General features: G+C 36.4%; 1 protein-coding gene across 2 annotated transcripts; it reads left to right on the top strand.

Moving 5' to 3' along the window:
* The first annotated feature begins 11,775 nt into the window (after positions 1–11,775).
* Positions 11,776–18,286, top strand: LOC145580198 (BTB/POZ domain-containing protein At5g60050-like). Of its 2 annotated transcripts, XR_014099330.1 has the most exons (4): positions 11,776–12,599; positions 13,500–14,501; positions 14,811–15,521; positions 17,037–18,286. XR_014099330.1 is itself a non-coding variant. In XM_081637601.1 (2 exons), exons 1-2 carry the CDS (start codon positions 12,027–12,029, stop codon positions 14,460–14,462), a joined length of 1,536 nt encoding a protein of 511 aa, XP_081493727.1. In that variant the 5' UTR covers positions 11,777–12,026; the 3' UTR covers positions 14,463–14,762. The 2 variants fall into 2 exon arrangements, 1 of the variants encoding a protein (XP_081493727.1); XM_081637601.1 differs by lacking the exons at positions 14,811–15,521; positions 17,037–18,286 and having other exon boundaries at positions 11,777–12,599; positions 13,500–14,762.
* Positions 18,287–20,778: the final 2,492 nt, after the last annotated feature.

The following is a 20,778-nucleotide window of genomic DNA, read 5'->3' as shown; positions in this document are numbered from 1 at the left end:
AAAAAATGAGTGTTAAAGTTTGATTGATTACATTTTCGTGTAATGAGTGACTGAGTGTTATATAGAGTATTTATTATAATTACTTATATATAGAAAAAAAATGCAATACTACATAAAAAACTTAGTACTTACATTTATGATTGACAAGCATATTTACATATCTAAAGCATACACTATAATAATATTAAAGGGATAAGAGATTTTACCTTAAACGCATGCTTTGCCGCTACACGAACACGAACCTTAGCTTGAACACTTTGGCCTGTGGAAGCAAGAACCGCAAATGCGAGCTCCTCCAACTGCGCAAACCCTCCTGCCCAAACCTTGCTCGTGATTTTGTAGCTTAGAAAATTTGCACTCAAGGTTTTCTCACTTTGGTGGAGATCTCTTATAGTTCAACTTTCTTAAAAATTGCCAAAAACTAGTAAAGTATTTATAGAGGTGGGATCACCATCAAAAAAGAAAACCCTAGCTAATTAATTGAAATAAAAAATAAATTAAAAAACTTAGTCAAATAATTAAACAACACTTGTCAAGCAAATGGGAGAGTTAGGTGAGGACCACAAAGCCTCCCTCGCTCCCCAAGCTAAACCGGGGCCAATGAAAGCACGTCAGCTGATCTCCAAGCCTTGGGCACCAAGGTGCGCCTTGCTGGCGGCCTGGTGCCAAGCTAGGCTTGCTAGCAGGCACATGCAACTATTACCTTGGAAGTAGGCCTCATGCGCGTTGGTGGGTTGCTAACCGTGGTAGGCACTGCAGCAACTAGCGCGACCCAGCACGCCTTGCTTGTTGCTGGCCTTGCTAGCGCTACTAGTCCACATGCGTGCTAGTCCAACACGCCCAGCTAGCGCGCACGCGCAGCCTGCTGGGCTTGTGGCCAAGCTACGCTTTGCGACTAGCAGCACAACTATCATAGCCCCCACATGGCTAGCTACTTGCTTGACCAATGCCAGGTTAAGGCTTGCTAACTTGACTTGCGATTGTTGTTTAACTTATTTTCTCGTCTCGTCGGTTCCTATAATCGATTTGACGTTTGACGCTCTAAGCTCATAATCCGACGTTTGATTATGAAATATATTTATCGACGTATTAAAGCCTTCGTCTTAATATATTGCCTTAATTTGGTTACACGATTGGGTGTGACCCATTGGGTTCAGTTAAGAGCAAGTTTTGAGATTAATTATATTAATCTCATTGATCGGAAGGGACCTCCAGCCACACAATCCAATCACTTAACTTCACCCTCTATCAAAATCATACACTTTTTCAAAGGACAACATTCCTTTCATCTGCGCCTTGAGAAATTTATCGTGAACAGTTACGCCTCAAGCAGTTCACTAAAAAAGGGGTGACAAGTCTACACGCCTCGGGAAACATGTCATAGTTTCCTGCGCCTTAAGTAGTCTACTGAATAAATGATAATTTTCCGCGCCTCAAGAAGAATATCATATGATGAGTTGGAAGTCTCCTGTGCCTTAGAAATATTTCGGATGATGAATGATAGTCTTTCACGCCTCAGTAAACTTATCGTGAACTACACCTCGAGTAGCTCACAAAATAATAAGTGAAATTTTGCGCCTCGGGAACCTCAATAAAAAGGGTGATATTGTTCGATTGTCTCTTAACAGAAGCGGTGGATGATGGAGATGGTACCTTCAAGTCATGTGTGTCTGACTGTATATGCGTTACTCAATACCTTCAAGTCATGTGTATCTGAATCTATTGAAGGATTTATGTCTTCGTCGTGTGCAATTACTAGATATATAAATGGATCAAATTATGGAGATAATTAAGTTCGGACATTTGGGTCGTCGTTTTATCATAGCTAGAGGTACTAACGATCTTTGGGCTAATAAAATAGCCCAAAGCCTAATTGGACGGATCTGATAAGGTCACACAAAGGGTCTAGATCGGGCATGAGAGGACAAAGCCTATGATGGGCCTCATACTCTAGTATGGTTGGCCATATGGAGTAAGGTTGAGGGTTTTAGGCTTCCTAACCCTAGTCTAATTATAATGGGATTATAAATAGACTAGGTGCCTAGGGTTTGCTAAGAAGTATGCAATTATCTGATCAATGAAATCAAACCCTAATTAGCAAACACTAGACCAACCCCTCTCATACTCCTCTCTCTCTCACGGCTCTCTCTCCTCCCTCGGCGCCAGTGTGGTGGTTCGTGGTGGTTGGCTTAGTCCATTAAAGGTGGTGATCGCGGTTTTCCTTAATCACTCGACCAATCTAGTATTGGTGGACGGCTCGTTTGAAGCTTGTGGACTAAGTAGAGGAGCAACGCTTGGGGCTCTATTCTCTCCCTGATTTGTCAATCAATTTGCTACGTGGAATTCACGCTTCAAAGGTATGATTATGTGTCTTGTGTGTTATGCATGTGTTCTTGGGATTAGGTACTTTTATGAATATGATTCATGATTTTCCGCTGCGTATACCTATAAACTCCTACAGTGGTATCAGTTAGCCTCTTGCATGAACACGCTTGATCATATTAATACGATTAATTTGAAGTCCATGTTAATTTTATAATCAATTAAGAGGGAGAAATTAATTTAATTATGGTTCAATTGTTATATTTAATGTGATTAAACTTTTGGAATTGATTAAATGAGATTTAATTATGCTCAAATAGCCATGAAGAGGACCGAATTAAGCCCTAAAATGTTCAAAATTTTCGAACCCCCTAACCCTAATTTCAAATCTTTCGAAAATTCATAGCTTAAAATATGATTTTGGTGCTTGATTTTTGATTTAATTCGAATTGTTTTATGTTTCATAATTTTAATCGGATTGATTTATGCATAAAAATATTTTATGTATGATCATTGATTTAATTTTAAGAGTTAGAATTAAATTGGGATTAATTTTATGATGAACCCTAATTTTAAAGTTGAATGTGATTTAATTTTAAATTTTGGACTGATTTGATTTAATTTTGATAAAAGTAATTTTTAATTAAATTAAAATTTTTTTTAAAAAAAAAAATTGTTTTAAGGCCGGCAGCCGCGGCTAGGTGGCGCAGCCACGGCGACTGCCGACCTGGTGGCGGTCCAAGAGGGAGGGGAAGGGAGGGCGGAGGTCCGTGGTGGCTGTGGGCAGCAGCGTGCAAGCGTTGCACAGCTGCTACCACGCTGCTGCCCTTGCGGCAGTGGCTGTTGTTGGCATCCAGCCACCGTGGCTAGCTTCGGCTAGCCAACCACGGTGGCCGGCGGTGGTGGTGTACGATTTTTCAAAAAAAAAAATTTGAAAATTATTTCAAGATAAATATGATTTATTTTGGGATAAAATAAAATATGTTGAAAATATGATCTTTTATTTTGGATAAAAATATTTTGTTTTGGGATAAAATCAAGTATTCAAAAGTTGTTATATTTGATATTATCCATATTTAAAGTTGTTAAATTGGTAATTATCCATAATTAAAGTGGTTAATTTTGGATAAGATTGATTAGGATATTCTGAGCATATTCCAAAAGGATAATAATTGATTTAAATAATGTGATTATCCCATAATTAGATTAGGATATAATTGATTTTAAAATTATTTAACTGGCTAGTAATTAGGATAGAATCTCCTAAAGTTGTTAGGATAATCATGGAAGATTAAATATGATTTATATTTCTAGATTAAAATAAGATTTGATTCTATCTCATGCCTAAATTAAAATATATGATATTTTATGATTGGTCATGAATAATATACGAGATTATCTAATTATGATTAAAATATAAGATATTTTAGGAAATACGTTGCCTTAATTATGAACATTCGATGTTGTAGTTTAGACAAGCATGTTGAGTGATTTATTATATGGCACTTTTATAATACATGATATTGTGTTGCTGTATATCTAGACTAGTATGGCCCATAGATTCTAAAATACGATCTGCGCATCGTGATGTATTTTTGTAATCTAAATACGGTCTGCGTACCGTTAAGTATTTTTGTAACTTTTATTTAAAGTAAATAGATTAGTTATTTAAATGGTGTTAGTCCATAGAAGCTCATGAAGTGAAGGCCCAAAGGAGCAAGGTGGATGGAGATCCATGATGATTCAAGTGGGAGCTTTTCATTTCTAGTTTTCTTAGGACTAAGGGGCCATACTATGTCATGTTTTAGATTGCATTAGTAGATTATGCATGTTAGATTTTATTTATGTTGATTGATGATGCGCTAGAGTTCACTAAATAATCACAACATAAATGAATCTAGGTCCCAGTAATATTAAGATTGCTTTTCCAATTAAATACCCAACAATCCTTCGATCGTGAGTGATGGGTCGGCCTCAGCAGAGTGTCACTTGTTATCTTGGGTAATTTGGGGTAGATCATGTTCTACATATTTAATTGGTTATGCTCAACAAGGTTACCTAAAGAGTTTAGAACCTTGAATCAAAGGGTAATAATTAAGCATGTGATGGTTAATTATTCAACCAAGAGTTACAAGAGTTGTAATCAGTAAAGAGTTTACTCACCTTGAAAATGTAATGCTTGATGGTAGGGCCTCAGTCCGGGCAACTATTACACAAATAAAGGATCTTGGAATCACTTAAAATTCAATTGGGATCAATTAATATTGAATGAAGTGCTTTAAAGTTACCTATATAAATTGTTTATGGTACTTTAATGTTAAGTTACACATAATTATTAAACTTTGCCTTATTTTGACATAAATGGGTAGCCGTAATCACAATGACAACAACATTTACAATCTTCGACCATTCCTTAAGAAGGATAGGTTGACAGGAGAAAACTTTTCCACTTGGGAAAGAATGCTAAGGCTCGTTCTGAAATCTGAAGGTAGAGAGGATGTCATTGACACCCCATTGCCAGGACCTCTGCCAGAAAATGCAACTACGGCAAAAGTCAAGAGGCACAAGGAAGTTCATGATAGAGCTGTGCCTATCACTTGCTTGATGATTGCTACCATGGAACCTAGCCTTCAAAAGCGTTTTGAGGATCAGGATGCGTACACAATCATGCAAGAACTCAAAGCTTTGTTTAAGAAACAAGCTAGAGTTGAAAGGTACGAGCTCCACCGTGAGATTCTGGATTGTAGGATGGAGAAGGGTGCCACAGTTCATGATCATGTTTTCAAAATGATCGGCCTTATTCAAAGTATGGAGAAACTAGGGCACCCATACAGTGATGAGATGGCAACAGACATCATTCTCCACTCACTTCCAGAAAGTTTTAACCAGTTTATCATGAAATTTAACATGATTGCGACTGCAACGACTATGAATCAATTGCACGCAATGCTGGTTAGTGCTGAAAAGCAAATCCCTAAGGAACCTAAGAAGGAAGTTCTTATGATTCAAAAGGGAAAGGGGCTCAAGAAAAAGGGGCAAAAGTCTAGTGCCAAGAGCAAGGGCAAGCAAGTTTCCAAGGCTCCTGAGAAGCTTAAGGCGAATCCAAAACCCAAGGCTGCAAGTGAAAGTGAATGCTTTTACTGCAAGAAGAAGGGGCATTGGAAACGCAATTACCAAAAATACCTTGACTTCCTCAAAAAGAATGGAGCATCAACCTCAGGTATTATGTTATAAACATTTTAACTTTCACTTAGGTATGTGATATCAAGTTGTAGTGCTTAACATTATGAATTGCGCAGGAACTGCAAGCAAGTGAGGCTAGCAAGGAAGTGAAGCTTGAAGGTGCACTAGAAATGTTCGAGTGGCCAGAGATAGCTTCATAGTTTTAATTTCTGAATTTTATGATGACTTTGGAACAATTTCCAGTTTTGATGAGACAATTTTCAGTGTTAGTTTGAATACTGATTTGTTTTTACTTGGCTTGGACAAGTGTTAATCCATGACCAAGATGATAAATTGTTTTCATTTTGCTAGATATGAGTTATTTTTATTTATGACATTGATATAAGTAGATCCCAAAAGCAAATTAGATGGTTAAAAGATAAACTTACTTGTAACAAAGTAAGATTAGGTCACATAAACCATTTGCACATCCAAAGTTACATTGGATGGACTCTTATTCTAAATTGATTATGAATCACTTGAGAATTAAAAGTCATGCTTGATAAGGTAAGATGACCAAGTTGCCTTTTAGTTAAAAGGGTAAAGGAGCTAATGACCTTTTGAAACTCATACATATGATGTGTGTGGACCATAAGTTCGAGAATTAGCAAAGAGTTTTAACTATTTCATTGCTTTTACTAACGATTTAAGTAACTATATTGATAATTACTTAATGAAGTAAAGCTTGGAATCATTGAAAAGTTCAAATTCCAAAATGAAATGTAAAATCGGTTTGACTTGAACAATTTAACACTACAATATGATTGTTGTGATAAATATTTAACTCAAAATAAAGATCATCTAAAAGGGAATTGTTGAATTAGTTCACAATCCAGAAACATTACATTTAAAGTGTATGTAGAAAGAAGAAATCAAACTTTGCTTGCCATGGTTCGATCCTAGATTAGCTTTAATGATTTAAAAATATCGTTTGAGGATATGCATTACAACAACAATTGCGAATATACTAAAAAGAAAACTTAACTAGAGCAGTAGAAAAGATGTCGTAAGAGTTATGATTTGGAAATGTTCCAAAAGTTATCTTTTCTAAACAGGATTAAGGTTTATGAAGTCGATGTAAAATGTTTGCAAAGATGACATGATGCACCCTAAATCAGACAAATAGTTCTTCATGGGTTTTCTCATGGAAACTAAGAGGTATTATTCCTACAACCGCGAAGAAAAACAAAGTGTTTGTTGCTCGCGATAGTGTCTTTATAGAAAGAAATCTCTTCCTACAAAGCCAAGTGGGAGTAAAGTTAGATCTCGATAAGATTCGAGACGAGCAACAAATGGATGTGGATAACACTACATCAGAGACGAAGGCATATGAAATCAGTTAATTTGATAAACCATGTGTCGAAGCAAGCTAATTCCACTAGCGAGACTTTTGTCGCCCCACTTGAATGAAAGGCTTCAAAGAGTTGAAGAAAATAATTTTATTGTTGCTCATACCTATCGTAGGTTACTTGGGATCAAAACAAACAATTTGTTGAAATTTTGAGAAAAGGTGGATTCTAAAATTTTCCTATTGGAATGGTTTGAACCCAGAGCCTACAAGCAAGCTTTGGATAAGTGCCAAATCGAGAAATGGCTTAAAGCCAAGAAATCCAGTATGGACTCCATGTCTGTAAAGATGTATTAGTCCATGATAGTCTTACAAATAGGGTCAAACCTATTAGATGTGTAAGCCTATTCGGATTCTTCTAGTGATTGCTGATTTTGATTACGAAGTTTTATGAAATGTTCTTGATGGATGGTATGTATATGATACAACCTAAGAATTTTGAAATCTAGAATTCACAGAAAGTTTTGCAAACTTCAGAAATTCATTTAATGGATTGAAGTAAGCATAAGGGAGTTGAAACATTCGTTTCGATTAGGCAATTAAACAGTTTGATTTCCTCAAAGAACGAAAAAGGAATCTTGTAGAGACAAGAAGTTTAGTGGGAGCAATTGGTCTTCTTGGTCATGTATGTAGATGACATACAGTTCATATGAAATGACATATCAATGCTTAAATAAGTCAAGAAGTGTTTAGAGAGTTGTTTCTATATGAAAGGCTTAGGAGATATTGAGTACATATTGGGAATCAAGATTCGCAAAATGAATCTTGAAGAATGATTGGAATGAATCAAGAGACTTATGTTGATAAGGTTCTTGACAAGTTCTTGAAGCAAGACTCTAAGAGAGGATGTTTTCCTATGTTTCATGGTAGTACGCTCAGTAAAACTCAGTGCTTTCAAAAGATAATAGAGTTGAGTTGTATGGATAGTGTACCTTATGCTTTTGCAAAAGGGTCCATTACATGTACCATGATATGTACAAAGAAAGATGTTACATATGACTTATGCATGTGTAGCAAGTTTTAAGTAAATTCAGAACAAGCATACTAAAAGTTGCAAGGAGCAAATCCTTGAGTACTTAAGAAGAACTAAAGGAATTTTTCTAGCTAATGGTGTTAAAAGTAAATAAGTTGTCAAAAGGTTATACGGATGCAAGTTTCCAAACAGGCAAGATGACTTTAGATGGTGATCTAAATGCATGTTTATGTCTGTATGAAAAAGGACAGTAAGCTTGAAGAGTTCAAAGCAGAATACTGTTGCATACTCATTGTTAGAATATGTGTTTTAGCTACAATAAGAGTAGTTTAGGAGGAAGTTTGGATCAAATTTTCTTGTGACTAAAAGGACACCTTTGCCAAAACAAAGGAGTCAGGGTCACATCACAAATCCAAAACGAATATATATGAGATATCACCTCGTTTATGAGATCAATGACAGGCGGAATGTCGTGATCTGCAAAGTTTTATTATGAGTGAGAAATCTCTAAACCCCTTCCATAGACTAAGATATGAGAGTCATATTAAAGACTTGGATTGAAGCAAGTTATGTAATTCAAGTTGTATATGTTTTGAGAAAGCATATTACATAAGGAATGCATCAATTTGCAGAATTATGTTTAAATAGAAATTTCATTTCTCTTATTTAATCATGGTTTTGGAAATTAAATAAAATGTCCAAAATAATTATGAATTGATGGGCTCATCAGGTTGATGACCTGGTGAATGAAACCCCACAGGTGAACAAAATTCATGTATTTTTTAAGTTCCTAGTTTGAAATCATTAAAGTGGACATAAATGATTTCAATAAATGGACTAGCATGTAAGATTAATTGGTTGTCGCAGTTTCAAGGGCTATAGGGGCATAGAGATGCTCGGTCAATCACTTGGATATGCATGAATGATGCATGATCGAACTATTGACCTACTTTGAAGTTCAAGTGTAGAGCTTGCGGATATATTAGTGGATTCCTTTGACATGAGTGGAACATTGATTTCATTCAATGATTGATGTAACTGTGTACATTCAAACGTCTTACTATAACTGGAGATTATAAAGGGTGTTTCCTGGTTACCTCATGATTTGAGTGGGAGCCTTGTTGCCACAAGGTTGGATTGAGTCTACCTATTAAATTAGGGAATGTGTCATGGCAGCTTGAAGAGGGAGAATTTAGAAAATACGTGGCCGCGTTCAAATGCATTACTCAATAATCATTTGGTTTTGTAATTCTAACTCAGATATTAAGAAACGATTTGTAGATTAATATGATCTCGACATGTGATGCAATCATATTATCAAATCGACGCATATTGACTTAAGGAATTTGAATATTGCACACTTGTCTCAGACAAGTGGGAGATTGAAGGATTTATGTCTTCGTCGTGTGAAATTACTAGATATATAAATGGATCAAATTATGGAGATAATTAAGTTCGGACATTTAGGTCGTCGTTTTATCATAGCTAGAGGTACTAATGATCTTTGAGCTAATAAAATAGCCCAAAGCCTAATTGGACGGATCTGATAAGGTCACACAAAGGGTCTAGATCGGGCACGAAAGGACAAGGCCCATGATGGGCCTCATCCTCTAGTATGGTCGGCCATATGGAGTAAGGTTGAGGGTTTTAGGCTTCCTAACCCTAGTCTAATTATAATGGGATTATAAATAGACTAGGTGCCTAGGGTTTGCTAAGAAGTATGCAATTATCTGATCAGTGAGATCAAACCCTAATTAGCAAACACTAGACCAACCCCTCTCATACTCCTCTCTCTCACGGCTCTCTCTCCTCCCTCGGCGCCAGTGTGGTGGTTCGTGGTGGTGGTGGATCGTGGTGGTTGGCTTAGTCCATTAAAGGTGGTGATCGCGGTTTTCCTCAATCACTCGACCAATCTAGTATTGGTGGACGGCTCGTTTGAAGCTCGTGGACTAAGTAGAGGAGCAACGCTTGGGGCTCTATTCTCTCCCTGATTTGTCAATCAATTTGCTACGTGGAATTCACGCTTCAAAGGTATGATTATGTGTCTTGTGTGTTATGCATGTGTTCTTGGGATTAGGTACTTTTATGAATATGATTCATGATTTTCCGCTGCGTATACCTATAAACTCCTACATGTATAGGTGTTGCTCGATATCTTCCAGTCATGTGCGTTTGGCTGTATAACCCGTGGTGATGATGATAATGGTATTGTTCGATTGTCCCCGAACAGAGGTTGTTTGCTCGATTGTCCCTGAACAGAGGCTGAAAATACGATTACTCAATTGTCCCCGAATAGAGGTTGTTTGCTCGATTGTCCTCGAACAGAAGCTGAAGATATGTTTGCTCGATTGTCCCTGAATAGAGCTTGTCTGCTCGATTGTCTCCGAACATAAGTAAGTTGCTCTATTGTCCCTAAACAGAGCTTGAAGATATGATTGCTCAATTTTCCCCGAACAGAGCTTATTTGCTCGATTGTCCCCAAATAGAGGTTGTTTACTCGATTATCCCTATACAGAGGCTAAAGATACAATTGATCAACTGTCTCCAAACAGAGGCTGAAGATACACTTGCTTGATTGTCCCCGAGCAGAGTTTGTTTGCTTGATTATCACCGAACATAGCTAATGATGATGGTGACTTCAAGTTAAGTGCGTCTCAATGTATATGCGATGCATGATGTACCAAAGACCTCCAAAGTGAAATTGTCGAAGGACTCGTATGGACTATGATTGACTCACGACTTGACCAACTAACTTGTCCAAGCTTGACTTAACACGACATGACATAACATGCGTATGACTTTGTGATTGTGTGTGTATGTATGTGTTAACTTGAGTGTGTACTTGCGGATACAAACAACTTAAAATGCAAAAAAAATTCGTCATTTTTTATCATGAGTGGGGGGTATCGACTTTCTCCCGAAAAAGAAAGACGTGAAAAAATGAAGTTGTTGAAAAAGTTTTCGAACTTCTTCCTAAAAGAAAATTATCAAAAAAGTTTTTGACTTTTCCAAAAGAGGAAATTTAGAAAAGATTTTTGAATTTCCCCAAACGAAAAATTTTAAACTAGTTTTTGAATTTCTCCAAAAGAAAAAAAAAATTCTAAAAAGTTTTTAACTTCCTCAAAAGCATAAATGATACTTCGTTTTGAATCTTGTATTGGTTGCTCGAAATTTATTTTTATGGGTCCGTTCTCACATAATCTTGTACGTGTAGCGGTTTTATAATATTCCTGTCTAACGTTTTTCTAAAAAGCCCACCTTGTAAAAACACAAAGTAACCCCTATAACACTGACCTAGTAACTCTTTTAATACTAACCAAGTAACCCCTTAAACACTAATCGGGTAACCCTTATAACACTAATCGGGTAATCCCTATAAAGCTGACCAAGTAAAGGCCTGTTCTCTTCATGTTAATTTCTATTCAGCTCTTATCAGTTTAGTTCAGTTCCTAATTTTCTTTTCACATAAAATATTCAGTTTAGTTGAATTTAATTCAACTCAATTCAGTTCAGATCTAATCGGTTCAGTTCAGCTCACTTCAGTAAATCAGAATAGCCTCTAACTCCTATAAGACAAACGTAATAACCTTTATGGTAGCTGGCCACACGGTGTGGCGGACCATATATGTCACTTTGTGTTTTCTAAAAAAAACGGGTATTTCACCAAATGCCAATGAACACTTTAATGATTCACCAAATGCCATCAAGGTTTTCAAAATTTACCAAATGCCACCGACTTTTAAAAAAACTCGGTGGCATTTGATGAATTCTGAAGATGTTAATGGCATTTGGTGAATTATTAAGGTAGTTAAAAAACTTGGTGGCATTTGATGAATTTTGAAGATCTTAACGACACTTGGTGAATTATTAAGGTAGTTAATGACATTCGCTGAAATATAAGGAAAAAAAAAAATATTGTAAAAAACAGGGGCCATCTCTCTGCTCACTCTGGTCTGTACTCTGTCCACTTTCAATGTCAGTGTCAGTCACAGGTGAATTGCCAATTTGCTATGCCATTACACACAGAAATTAAAGATTAAAGAATCACAGATCTAAAACTTTCTTCCTAAATTCTGATCTTTTAACTTTTTTTTCTTCTTCCTTGGATTCTCCTCATTAACTACCCACCAATACTTTCGAGCTTTCTCTCTCCTCCCTTTAATGGCGTCTTCAAGAGAAGTTTCAACCATGATTAAACAAGGCTTTATTTCAGACCCATCAATTTCTCTCTCCTCCATTAATAATAAATCCAAAAATTCCCCTTCTTCCCCTTCTAAAACCCTTTCTCTCTCTCCTCCCCCTGCATTTTCCCGACCTACCCTTTTCGAAATGATGTCGGAAGAACAGCTCCGAGAATCCAAACAATCAAGCGACAATCATCGCAGAAAATTGCACGAGAAATTAGCCAGGGTTTTGTCGAAAAACCCTAATTTTGCGGATAGCAATAATTGTAGTAGTAATAATTTGGGGGGTTTTGGAGATGGGGATGTAAAGCTTACTGTAAGTGGAAGAGATGGTTTCAAGATTTCAATGGATGTTCATAGAAAAGTTTTGGCAGGAAAAAGTAGGTTTTTTGCTGAGAAATTGAGAGATGGGGGTATTACTCATTCTGTTGAGATTTGTGATTGTGATGATGTTGAAATTTATGTTGAAACTCTTGTTTTGATGTATTCTGATGATTTGAAGAAGAAATTGATGGGTGAAGATGTTTCCAGAATCTTGAGCTTGCTTAAGGTCTATCTTCTTCTCATCTTTCCCTTTCGATAATTTTTTTTTTTATTTATTTATTTATTATTATTATTATTAATGATTTTTAGGTTTATCTGATTGTTGTTTTATCCTAAATTGGGGGAAATTTGTTTGTTGATGTGACAATGGCTAGCAATTAACATTAAGTGGCTGTCAATTTGCTTGGTCAGGCTAGTATTTGTAATCCTATGATTTACTCATATAATTATGTACTTTGTATAATGTATCTTTGGTCTGTATAAGTACCTACATTAAAGCTCTTTATCCCCCTAATGGCCCTAATCCCTTGGATTTTAATCTTGGATACATTCAGTTTAGGCGAAAATGAAAGATATTCGAAAATTGGAGCTTGTTTCATACTGCTAGTTTAATCTGGAGTAATTGCATCTGAGTCCGTGCAAAACAAATTTGGAATGCTGCCACTGATATGATAAATAATTTTGGAAGGAAGGCCATACTTTTTTTTTTGGTCATGTTTTTATATCTGGCAGAGGGTGACGCCTATGTTAAAATTAAGGACAATCTGATATATGTTCTGAGAGAAAGAGTTAGAGCTGCACTATTACTTACAAGGGGAATTTTATATGTACATTGGCTTTCCTGAGGGTACAAACACTGTAAAGGCCAATGACAGTCCAAGACTTAAACAATAACTATCAAATACAACTAGAAGAATTGATCAAAGAACAGTTACATTGGTTTGGTTGTACCGAGATCATTTCTGAATCCTGATTCTTCTCAAAGTTGTGGCTATGGACTTCATTTTGTACATTTGTTTCAGTGGGAATCAAAAAGCAAACATCTTTGAAACTATGGCTACTTCTTTAAACTCGTAGTTGTTGCTATGCCCTAGTTAATAAGTTGGGATGTTGACCTATTTTTCAGGTATCTGCAGCCATTTTATTTGAAGCTGGGATTTTGTCATGCTTAGATTATTTGGAGGCTGTTCCATGGTCTGAAGACGAAGAGGAGAAAATAATTTCATGTCTTAATCAGCTTCACATTCACGACTCAGTGAGTGAAGATGTGCTGCAGAGAGTATCAACTGAGCCATCCAAATTTGCAAAAGCTGATGACATGTTTATGAAAATGCTTACTGGTGTCCTTCAGGCAAAGGATGACAAAGCTCGTAGAGAAATGAAGTCTCTTATTTCTCGGTTGCTTAAGGAAGATGCTGTAGATTACAGCAACTATGGTCCCAAAATTGATGTTTCCAGAGATACCCTCTATAGTCTTTGCCATAGGTGTCTCAGTGCTCTTATCCTTTGCTTGTCTGAAGCTACATGCATGGATGAAAGTAGGCAGGACCGGGGGGCTATAATGGCTGAGATAGCCCGTGAAGCCGACAATATGCAGTGGATTGTTGAAATCCTAATCGACAAGAAGATGGGGGATGAGTTTGTAAAATTGTGGGCAGATCAAAAGGAACTTGCTACCCTCCATTCAAAGATCCCGACTATGTACAGGCATGAGATTAGTAGGGTTACAGCACAGCTATGTATTGCCATTGGAAGGGGGCATATTTTGGTGCCTAAGGAGACACGTTATTCTCTTCTTTCCACATGGTTAGAACCTCTATATGAGGACTTTGGATGGATGAAGAGAGCTAGTAGGTTTGTTGACAAGAAAGTTGTTGAAGATGGTCTTAGCCAAACTATTCTTACTCTGCCTATATCACAGCAGCAGAGCATATTGATGAATTGGTTTGATAGATTTCTTACCAAAGGAGACGATTGTCCCAATATTCAAAAGGCATTCGAGATTTGGTGGAGAAGGGCTTTTATCAGGCAGTATGCACCAGATGAAGATCAGCACATGCAGATTACCGTGTGCAATTATGCTGAGTAATTTTGCCCAATTCACCTAGAACAGGATTGAATATACTAGGTAATTTTGCTTGCTCATTGATGGCTTTTTCAAAAAAGTACTACCCTTTGCATTGTGTGTTAATATTTTTGCACTGTCATGTGTTGCATTTAAGACACGAGACAGATATGTTGTATCAGATTAGCTCATCAAGAGTTGTTGAAGCTCAGTAAGGTTGTACATTGTATATATCTTCATCATATGACTTTTCTATCTATATATTTATTACTTGAGTAAGCTTGCTGTTGCATGGAAAATTAGAAGGCAGCTCGTGAGAGCTGTGCTTGATTTTTAGTTCGCAGGATTAATTGTGGGCTTGTGGCTAATCAGCTGTAACAGTGTAATATCTACCCATCTTTGAGGGTTTTGATTGCCAATACATGTGTGCAACACTTAAAAGACGTCATGAGAGACAGGACCGTAGACCTTAGAAATCCAGACTGAGACCTCTGAATAAGGCCTGGTACGTAGGAATGGACTATGAACATTGGCAGTTCCAGAAAATGAAGATTGATTTTTTCCTACAGAATCTATATTTATTTATTAATTTATTAAGGCAGAAACTTCAGTACGCTGCTCAGGTTCTGTTCATGCTAAACAATAGTTCTGGTGTGCAATCGACCAGTGATCACTACATACAAGCAAAGGCCAAGGTTTGGACAATCTAACTTGCTTCAGCAAGGTAGCAAAGCCAACAGTTTATTTTGGTTAAGAGATTTGATAGACCAATCACTTCTAGGAATTCCTACATAAAGGAAATATGTTATGTAAACATATCCCATGCACTTTTGTAAAAATAATGAACTTTTTTTTTTAATTAAAAAAGATTAAGAAAACGAAAAGAAAACAAACATTACGAACGGAGCAATGACAGTCTATTGACGGGGTTAACTGAAGCTTCAGTCAATTAACTCCAACTTCAGTCAATTAACTCCAAAAGCAAACAAGACAAGGAAGAGAAGCAGTCAGATTCAGGAAAGCTTGTAACAAGAGTTTTTGAAGCTTGAATCTGATTCAGCTGAAACATCAACCAAATCGCAGGTAATAGTGAGTTTTGCTTGATTTATTATCCTAATTATATTTGCACAAGTTAGGGTTCTTGTTCTTTGAATTTTCTGGATTTTCGGTTTTATTGTCACTGTTAGTTTAGTCTCTCTCCTCCTTACAATTTCGTTTTTAAGGGTTTAATTTTTCTGGGTTTTGTTTATTTCATCTCATCTTTTTCTGGGTGAATTCTGGTGAAATATGTTTTGATAATTGGATTTATATATTTACTGTTGCAATTCTTGTTTTTGTTTGGGTTTGTTTGTTTTAGCTCATATTTGCTGTAGTTTTTGCTGGGTAAAATTGTAGGATTGGAACTATATAAGTATGGAAGCTTTATTCATCGATTAATTAGGGAGGATAGGAGAAAACAGAGCTGATTGCAATCTCAGTAAGGTATGTTTGGCAATAAGAAATTCATTTCAAATTTCAGATTTAGATCAGTTCATTTGCCTAGGAAAGTCAAGAATTTGGATTTATAATTGCTTCAATTCCCTGACAATGAAAATTGCCCTAAATATTGCCCTAAATTTAGAGAATTTAAAATTCTTTGTAAAACCTTGTCATTAACAAATTCTCTTTTTATGACCCTAATCCTCCTTTCTCCTTATTAAAGGCTGGCAGTCAGTAATGTTGACACCAGCAATATAACACAAAAGCTTTAGTTGTTCTTCTTACTTTTAATTTTTATAATCAAATTTAACAATGTTTCACCTTTTTTTTTTTGGGGATCATGATAAATGGTTATTTGGCTTATTTCAAACGCGACCTGCCGACCTTTAGAATTACATTTGGGTTTAACTTAGTTTCTTGTTTGAGTTGACATAATTTGATGGTGGGAAAATATATCATGGCGAAATTTGATGGTTGAGACTGATAGAGTAATATTGATTTGGGACTTAATATTTTGTTCAACTCTTTGCCTGGTTTGTGCTTCCCTCCTCCAGCTTGGATTGCAGAGGTGTGATAGAGAACTTACAATGTTGATGTATATAGTGTAATTTGTTTTGTGCTGCATTTTTAGTATTAGAGGTGGAATTTGAAGCTTAACTTACTAATTTACTCGGTAGGGTGTGTTGTTTCATAAATATATCCAGTCTCATATTTAGAATATAATTTATCACTATATGCATAATGTATCTAATAGGTATGTAAGACCTTTTCTTCTAAGATTCTAGGAGTTAGCCAATTGTATGCTCAATGCTTACTTGATTTTATTTGCTTGGTTATTGTACGCAGTTTATTATATGAAACTCCTATTGTTTGGTTCTTTTATGCCTGATTATATGATTAATTAATGTCAATAAACTCACAAGTGGTGGTTAACTCCCCTGTGAATACGTGGGAGATGGTCTTTGATGTTTTTTTTATATGCTCTTCAATCATGGATGATCGGAAGTATGACTAACTTAGTGGTTTGGGGGACTAGCCAAACTAGACATTTCATGACTATGCACGACGCTTTGCATATCCTTTGTATGACTTTCCTTGCATTACATCTGTTTCTTACAGTACATGCTGCTTCCACTTTTGCACTGGGGTATAGGCTTCCTGTAAGCTTACAAGATCAAATGGTTGCTCACTAGTGTTTGAAATACAGAACTGATTCTGAAGGTTTGCAATAGCATGAGATTCGTGACTCTCTTCCCAAGGCAGTCAAATCAAGTATTTCATATTTTTCTTCTATACACTGCTTGATCATATGTATCTGTTCTGCAGTGTATCAAATGACTTGCTTTTCCATCGGCTATGTCTCTTATTTCAGACTTTTACATAACATCAATACATTTAATGAAGGTTTACTGGAACATTGTAAGGGTATACTGTGTGCTTTGTATTCAAGTGAAGCATATACTATAAATCTCTTTCTATTTTGTCTTGAGCATCAAGAAATTGTAAGTTTAGGTCCTGAATACCATTATAAAGCCTCCTTAGAAATCTCTGTCCACTCATTTTCTCAATGCATATCATCCAACAAATTGGAAGCTTACAAAGCATCACTTTCATAAAATCATAAGGAAATTTTGAGTTATTCTCACTTTTTTCCTGGGAATTCTGGTTCCTCGTCATTCAATGGTTTTCAATTTTCATTCATCTTTTCTGCTGAAGTGAATTGTAAGCTGACTTGATCTTATATGACTAGCTATGTAATATTCTGCCTAAACATCCACATTTAATTTCTGCATGCATCACCATGTCTTTTGGTTGAACTTCCGCAGCTATCTTCTCCGGACTTGTTTTCTTCTACAAGAACAGATTTGAGTACCTAATTTGGCATGGACTTTAATTAACGATTGGGGGTCTTGTCTCCTCACGGTGCTGCTTATTTTCTTAATGCTTTAGTGATGGTTTTAACTCATCTGTTGAAGGTTTCTAAGATGAAAGCTGAGTACTACCCTTCCAAAGAAGACATGATCGTGGAGAATGAGGGACCTACTGATCTGCATGTACTAGTCTCTGGTTCCACTGTATGGTTAGAATAAAATGTCTCCTAATCTATTCATAGAATAGGATAAGCGCATGCAACATCTATGAACATAGTTACTTTACCAATACTTTTGAACATACATGGGACACAAGCTGTTCATATCACTTATACTATTGCATCTGGTGAGACACTTATTGTATGATTATTATTCTGTAAAAGCTATATAGGTTAGTTTCTTGCTTATCTTATAAGATCTATTTCCTCCATTTTCTTAAAGTGAATTTTGGATTAGTATTGATTATTCAGCCTACAGTATTCTGTTTGATGATTATCTGCCTCAATCGGTTGATGAGGGATGTTCATTGGGTATTATATGCGGGTTATTAGTTATGATACTGCAAGAGTTGGTTTCTTTCATGAGATTTAGCCAATTGGCTAAAACTAAAATGATCATGCTGGAAAGTCATTATGTTTTTCTTTAATCAGACCTACCAATAGATAACTATTATTTTGTTGTAATGTTTCGGCTATATGTTTTTTTGTGAAAATGCTAATCTAGTGAGGACCTTGATACGTCTGAGGAACTTAAACTCATGCTTAATTGTTAGTTGTGAATCAGCCTAAAGTATTCTGTTTGATGATTATCTGCCTCAATCGGTTGATGAGGGATGTTCATTGGCTATTATATGCGGGTTATTAGTTATGATACTGCAAGAGTTGGTTTCTTTCATGAGATTTAGCCAATAGGCTAAAACTAAAATGATCATGCTGGAAAGTCATTATGTTTTTCTTTTATCAGACCTACCAATAGATAACTATTATTTTGTTGTAATGTTTCAGCTATATGTTTTTTTGTGAAAATGCTAATCTAGTGAGGACCTTGATACGTCTGAGGAACTTAAACTCATGCTTAATTGTTAGTTGTGAATCATGTATGTAGTATGATGCCAATGCTTGTTTCAAAATAATTAGTGATGTGCACCAAGATAGTTTTACTTCGTCTTCTATACCTCCTTTCTGATTTTTTCTTATTTGTTGTGGATGATGTTGTGGATCATGTGTTTAGTATGATGCTATTTTCTTAAGAAAAAATTGAAAAGAATAATCTCACCTTTCGCACTTCTGTTCAAAATAATCCTACCTTTGCGTATTCCAAAAATAATCCCACCTTGTACCCCCATCTTCCCAAAATAGTCCTTTTTATAGGTAATTTGGAGAAAAGGTTAACTTTTTTTTATTTCTTTTTTCACTCTTTTTCCCTCCTACACCCTTTCGATCTTCAACTTATCAAACGCCAAACACCATCCAACCTCCATTAATCCTTCGTCTTCCGCCTCAACCACCATGAGTCCATGACCATCCATCACCACCAAACTGACCATCTTCCCACCTTCCTAGCTCCCCTTCCCAGCTTCAAAGTGTACTGTGGCTGCCCCAATCACACTCCCTACCCCCTAGCTTTTTATCATCCACCATTGACCTCCTAAACCTGCCCAAATCACAACCCACTTGCCACTCACCATACTCATCTTACTCTCACCGCACAACCCGCAACACCAAACAACCACCATCACCACTAGCTTAAACGTCAGCCGCAACACCCATTTTAATAGCTTGCACCATCAGTTTCGCTTAGCAACCTGTGATTATTGAAGCATTGCAGCTCCCGCAATCATCAATTTGCCACTTGTAATCAACAATCCAACCGCCACGAAACCACCTCGTAGCAGCTCTGTAACAACCTACGGACTTCCCAGCTCCCCTCAACCCAGCAAGGCAGCAACATTAATTCAACCTTTACTAATCACCAATTGCTCCAATCCACCATTAATTAATTATAGTAGTTCGCCTCCTAATTTCAACAATTTCGAGCTTGTGGTGGGTGTTTTTTCGATCAATTCCAATCCACCATCAATAACAGACTTTTTCAAGGGGCTATCCGGGCTGGCTTGGGTCATGTGAGAAAGTCACGGTGGTGGTAAACTGGTTGGTGGTGGTTCTAGCTGTTATGGAGGAATGGTGGTGGCGGTGGTGATAATGGCGGTACGATTAGAATCGGGGAAAGGAAGGGAATCAGGGAAGGAGAGGGAATCGGGGAAGATGGTGGTTGTGTCCGGATGTTCCGGCGAGTAGTTGGGTCTGGCTTTTTCGGCGAGTGGTTGAGTCCGACTGGTCGGCAGGCGATGCTCCGGTGAGGGATTAACTCCGGCAGGGGAAGGAGGAAGAAGCAAGAAGGGTTATTAATTTATTTAATTTTTTAATTCCTTTATTTAAAAAAAAATGTAAATGAAAAATCAATTAAAAGGTAACACATGTTATATTACCTTTTAAAAAAGGTTACCAATTTCACAAACCAGTAAAAGCTCATTTTGGGAAGATTGAGGTAAAAGGTGGGATTATTTTTGGAATACGCAAAGATGGAATTATTTTGAACAGAAGTGCAAAAGTTGGGATTATTATTTTCAATTTTTCCTTTTCTTAAAACATGCTCAGACCCTATGCTTATAGTTTCTTGACCACCCATCTGAAGTTATTATAGGTGTTAAGCATGTTCAGTGGTGTATTAATTTCTTCTATTTTTGTATTATTTTTTTTAATTTTTAATTTTTAATTTTTAATTTTTTTAACTTATCATTATATTCTCAACTCAATCAGATTTGAGAACTTATTGAAAAAGTTATGCTTGTTTTGCGTTTACAAATGACAAGACCAACCTTTTTTTTTTTGGGAAAATTGAAAAGAATAAGGAAAATTTGCTAATTACAGCCATTTAAAGTTTGTATTTTGTAAATTGTAGCCATTTAAAAAAAAATTGCACATTGCAGC

Source organism: Chenopodium album, chromosome 14 (genome assembly GCF_948465745.1).
Source record: "Chenopodium album chromosome 14, dcCheAlbu1.1, whole genome shotgun sequence".
Taxonomy (NCBI): domain Eukaryota; kingdom Viridiplantae; phylum Streptophyta; class Magnoliopsida; order Caryophyllales; family Amaranthaceae; genus Chenopodium; species Chenopodium album.
The sequence above is the reverse complement of the archived record's forward strand: the minus strand, read 5'-3'. Positions and strand labels throughout refer to the sequence as shown.